This window comes from Rosa rugosa, chromosome 7, assembly GCF_958449725.1.
Source record: "Rosa rugosa chromosome 7, drRosRugo1.1, whole genome shotgun sequence".
NCBI classification, from domain to species: domain Eukaryota; kingdom Viridiplantae; phylum Streptophyta; class Magnoliopsida; order Rosales; family Rosaceae; genus Rosa; species Rosa rugosa.
This window is the reverse complement of record NC_084826.1, coordinates 6,576,850-6,582,604: the sequence shown is the minus strand read 5'-3', so window position 1 is coordinate 6,582,604 and position 5,755 is coordinate 6,576,850. Positions and strand designations below refer to the sequence as shown.

At 39.4% G+C, this 5,755-nt stretch overlaps 1 protein-coding gene across 1 annotated transcript; it reads left to right on the top strand.

Annotated features, from left to right (window-relative positions):
* Positions 1-1,919: 1,919 nt before the first annotated feature.
* LOC133722188 (pectin acetylesterase 10-like) lies at positions 1,920-4,765 on the top strand. The gene is made up of 12 exons (XM_062149010.1): positions 1,920-2,110; positions 2,310-2,392; positions 2,504-2,633; positions 2,733-2,806; positions 2,997-3,083; positions 3,192-3,316; positions 3,431-3,491; positions 3,666-3,719; positions 3,815-3,892; positions 3,982-4,087; positions 4,191-4,336; positions 4,461-4,765. The coding sequence occupies exons 1-12, from the start codon at positions 1,945-1,947 to the stop codon at positions 4,548-4,550; spliced, it is 1,200 nt and encodes a 399-aa protein (XP_062004994.1). The 5' UTR covers positions 1,920-1,944; the 3' UTR covers positions 4,551-4,765.
* Positions 4,766-5,755: the final 990 nt, after the last annotated feature.

The following is a 5,755-nucleotide window of genomic DNA, read 5'->3' as shown; positions in this document are numbered from 1 at the left end:
AGGGTATCCTTGATATTACCAAATCGCTCTTCTAGCGCGACCCACAATTCTCTAGCATCCTTGATTGCCATGTACTCCAATCGGAGTGATTTATCCATGTGGCGCCTCATCAAGATGAGGGCGGTGGCATTGTTCGTAGCCGTACGCTCAAATATGAGAGTAGGATTAGGAGCTTGAATTAAGGGTAGGATCCCTTTTGAAGTGAGATGGTGCTCAACATCCGTGGCCCAACTATGATATTCCGAGCCAGTTGAGGTAAGTGCAGGAAAGTCAAGTTTCGACATCCTGAAATAAGAAGAAGAAATATATTAGTTTAGGAGTTAAAACTTCCACGACAACTAAATATTAAGATTTCCGAGCTATGCTACCAAGAAATCGATTTCCAAGAAAATTGGATTAGACCGAAACAATGATGTTTATAAGGTCATAAATCGATGCTTGCGGACGCTCTTAGTCCGAAGTCTTTACGAACACTCTTAGTTCGTTTATAGCGCGAATCCCCACGATTCCGCTTTGAATCGAACCCACGTTCTATGAAAGGTGGGATGAAGAAGAAGGGAGGTTTTTAAGTCCCCGAGAAAAAGAAGAAATATTCAAATTTCAAATTTTAGGAACTTCAAAACTTACTCTTTTGAATACTTACTTTTTTGTTTTGGATCACGCGCGTGTCGATGCAGGCGTGATGGAACGAAGCGAGTCGAGTAAAGGTGTGCAGTGGTGCGCGGCAGCAGGGGCTGCAGTGGCAGCGAGTTGCAGGTGTGCTGCAGGGGCAGCAGGGGGTGCAGGGGCTACGGGCGCGAAGTAGGCAGGCCGGTTGCGGGGCAGCAGTCGGTGCGGGCAAGGCAGCAGCGAACGCAGGTGTGCGTAGGGGCTGCGGGGGCAGGTGTGCGCGGGGCATCAGGGGATGCAAAGGTGCGCGCGGGGCAGCAGGGGCTGCAGCGGTGGCTAGCACGGGCTAGGAGCTGCGGCAGTTTTGGTGATAGGGATTTCTTTTCGGGTTTTGGCTTTTGCTTTGTGGCTAGAGTCGTGCTGATAACGTGTTTAAGTATATTGGTATTGAGAGAGATTGATGAGAGAAGTGTGTATCATTATAGAGAATAGGAGCCCTATATATAGGGATTACAAAGTGCATAATCTAAGAGTACAAGGATTCCTTATCTAACTTGGAGTAGGAAACCTCTCCTATTACAACTATAGAACTTATCCTAGTTTGACTAGGCACACTAAGTGTCAATATCCTTCAACAAGTAGCATATTAATGAAAATGTTTGCAACTCATATTGCAGGCATAGACTGATTGTGAAAACATTCAAATATGAAATTCATCAAGCACATGAAAAAAAAAATATTGAAACATTTTTTGTTCTGTATGTGTTGCGTTTGCAATTGATAAACAGATGGGATGGTAAACCAGATTTACAAGATTGACAAACTAAATTGCTAAAACGCTAAGGATGGTTTGTGGACTTTAATATTAGGGAGCATGTTGAAGCATTAACCACTTCACATTCACACTCCACTGACTTTTGAACAGTCAACTCCAAGAAGAATCAAAATGATCGAACCCTCTTTAACAGTTCATTTCATTCTATGTCGATCAATTGGATATTGTTTAGTAATTTTATGCCATGCTTGCCAATTATGGCTTGTCCTATTCAGACTTCAAGGTCTAGATAGAATAGCCCACCATGGTTTTCTTCTCTCCTTCAATTTAATATACAGCTGGTGTTTCATCTAGATAACATGTTCTTGATTTTCAATATAATTAGTGGATATATATGTTACGACAAGTTGGGTACATATTGCTTCGAGTCCTATTAAAAAATGTGTGAGATTCACGCTGTACTGAGACGTACACGAAAATTCATTTCAGTTGAGGAATTTAATTTCATTTTTATAGACTTGGGGTGGCAGAGGGATTGAAGCAGAGGAAGATCAAGAGCCATGCTGAAGTTCTTGTGGGTTTGCATTGTAATAGCAACTTTTTTCAGCAACTGGGTTGATGGGTTTGTTCAGTACAGCCATGAAGGAGATCCCAAGACTGAAATCATTAATAACACTCTGATGGTATCACTAACCCTCATTCAAGGAGCTGATGTCAAAGGAGCAGGTACCATAAGTTTTCTGTTTTCTTTTATCATTTCTTGGAAATTAGTGCAGCAAACAGATTATGCATGGTTGCAATGAGTGTACATTTATAAATATATGTCCTAGTCCGTGTTAATTATTTCCTAGTGACTGCTTTCAGATACTTACTGTTATCTCATATTTGCTGTGGCCTAATTTACTTGCTTGTTTATTACTGGCAGTCTGCTTGGATGGAACATTACCTGCTTATTATTTTCATCGGGGACACGGGTCAGGGAAAAAGAGTTGGCTCGTTCACTTTCAGGTTTGTGAGATAAATCAGAACCAATAACAAATTTTATAATGTATAGTCGTTGTAGCATCATATCCATCTTCTTGCCTGAAGTATGTTAATTTATAAAACATGTTGTGGCAGGGAGGAGGATGGTGTGGCAACGTCACGGACTGTGTTGCTCGCAAGAAAACGCAGCTCGGATCATCAAATTTCATGCTACCAGAGACAGGATTCACCGGAATACTAAGCTATAAAGCTGAAGAAAATCCAGGTTTCCACCTACAACTTTATGTTTAACTGTCAAAGGCTAATAATGCTCTTGGTTTAGCCGTCTTGACCCTTTGCCTTATCATAATATATGGGATTGCAGATTTCTTCAACTGGAATAGAGTAATGCTTCCCTCTTGTGACGGTGCTTCTTTTTCTGGGGACAGTGAAAATAAGGTTCGCAGGATGTTCTTGCCATTTACATTTACCTTATACTTCTCCATCTGTTTCCCATATATCTACAGATTTGCACCAAGTTAAACCACATGAACTTAGGAAGAGTATGAGAGATGTAGGTGAAAGAGAATAACCTAGTCTCGTATGTGTACACTGGATGCTAAAATATACTACTTCATTCTGCTTTTAGGAAGAACAACTGCAATTTAGAGGACATCGCATTTGGTTGGCTGCAATGGAAAAATTGATGTCATTGGGCATGCGCCACGCCAAGAAGGTGTGATATCTGTTCTTGCTTAAGATATATATATGCTTGATTCCATCTAATGGCTTTTCTGTTCCATGTCATGACATATTTGCAACATATATTTCACTCCTATTTCAGGCTCTTATTTCTGGTTGCTCTGCTGGAGGTCTGACATCTATTTTGCACTGTGATAAGTTCCGGGGATTATTTCAAAGAAATACTAAAGTGAAGTGCCTCAGTGATGCTGGATTTTTCCTTGACTCGTGAGTAGTGTCCCCTTATTCTTTCCTGCATTATTGATAATTTGATATGCATATATGCATGTTCCTAGCTAGCTAGTCATTAACACCTAAATTTTTGTTCGAATGGAATTGTAGGGTTGACATATCTGGTGCACCAACATTCAGGAATTTTTTCAGTAATGTTGTAAGCTTGCAGGTATTAATTCACCACATTCGTGGCCAAGTCAAACTTGATCCAAACCCTCCTACTTCAATTTAATATCATCCATATAACTGCATACAAAGTGAAAAAAAGAAGAAGTCCTGATTGATACTTTGATCACCAAATTATGTAATTTATGCTTATAGAAACTGTTGTGATTTATCACAGGGGGTGAAAGAAAATCTGCCACACTTTTGTACTAGTCGCCTCGATCCTACTTCGGTATTTGTTTCTCTGCACTTCCTCTTACAATGTTTAATTTGAAAATAGAGGACATTCAGCTTACCCCAACCCTTTTATTTTGTCCTGAATTGCAGTGCTTCTTCCCTCAGAACTTACTCGCCGGCATTAAAACCCCGCTGTTTATACTTAACTCAGCATATGATTCTTTTCAGGTAATTGTTTATTTTTTAGAACTATCGGAAGCACATTACTAAACGATTAATTGCATTAACCTTTGTATCTTATTCCGACTTGAAATCAGTTCCAATTCAGCTTAGTTCCAGCATCAGCTGATCCCAACGGCTTATGGAACAGTTGCAAATTAAACGTTACCAACTGTTCCCCAACTCAGTTGCATATTCTGCAAGGTATTCCCATTATGAGCTACTATTTGAACTCTTTCTTGCAGCTTCAGAAACACAGTTATTACTAAACCTGTACTGCTATAACATGAGTTTTCTATCAAAACAGGATTCAGGAGTCAAATGCTACAGGCACTAAAGCCATTCTCAAAGTCTAATCAAAATGGGATGTTTATAGATTCATGCTATGCACACTGTCAGTCTCAGTTTCAGCTAACGTGGTATGCTGCCAATTCTACAATCATTGGAAACAAGGTGAGCTTGATCCAGCAGTAAACATTAAGTTACCATGCAGCATAAACTACCAAACAAGTTATCATGCAATATCTTCTTTAGAGTTCTACAGCATTTAATGTTATGTGTGATGAACGTTTTGCAGAGAATCTCGCAGTCCGTCGGAGATTGGTATTTCGACCGTGCAGAAGTTAAGGTCGTTGATAAAAGTTGCCACCATTTGGTTCCCCAATGAGCAAAGTTCTATCAAATGGCTTATTTGCATTACATGGTCATCAGTTCGCTTTATGCTAAATAAGAGAGTATAGATAACCCAGCAGGTGATACTGTAAAAGTGTGAATGATCAGCCAAATTGATAGAACTTTGTAATGCAATTGAAATAGTGGAGAACTACAAGAAGAAATAAAATGAATAAATCAATAGCAATACCACAATAGAACATGAAAAGTGCATTCGTGCAGCAAGCTCTGCAAGGTTTTTTTTTTTTTTTTTGGGAGCAAACTATCCTGCCATGCCTAAAATACATTATATACAGCCAACATGAATTTACACCATTCACTTCAAGCTACCTAAACGGCGATCTACTAGCAATCAGTTTCATAAACAGATCGAAGAAGCTAAGAGAGACTCTATTGAATGCCAAAGCAGTAGCAAAAATGTTGAAGTATCCTTAGGATGGCCGTTCTAAAATGGAGGATCGATGTAGACATGCATCCAACTCTCCTCTGTCGAGTCAAGAAACGAGAGTTGAACAGAAGGAATTCTCTCAATCATTTGAAACAGTGAAATGGTGTTGGAATGATGGAACAGTGGAACAGTGCGGTGGTGTAATGTATGCCTAATGAGTACGTAGGAGTATTCAATACTTACTTTAGATGCATAGACTACTATACTAACCAAAGTAATTATATACGCAACATTGGATATGCTCAAAAGGCCTTTCATATATGACTTTTGCCCATCACTTTTTTGAAAGAAATTGGATGTCAATCCATTAATAGAAAAGGTGATTAACAATACACGTACAGTGACCACCCCTGAGAGGCATGATGCTTATTTGGAGGCTCTAGAGCAACCTACATAAAGCTAACTTTGATAAGAAGCACAAAAGTAACCAGTAACCTGACACTATTATGGTTATCTCCAAGCAATTCAAAATCCGACCCTAATTTATTCGTAAATCTGGGAAGTTGGAACCACCCTATGGAGGGGGCTTCCCCAAGGCTATCAACATCCTCAGAAAGCACAACATGTTCAACACCCTCCAATCACTTTGTTGTCAGCAGAAGGTAGCTTTTTTTTTTTTTTTTTTTTTTAATATGATTTGTGCCAAATACAGACTACTCACTCATGTCTACACAAGCTAACATCAAATCTATGAAATACATTAATACAAACTAAAGAATTAAGGAAAAAGTGATCTAGTTGAAGTAGACCTA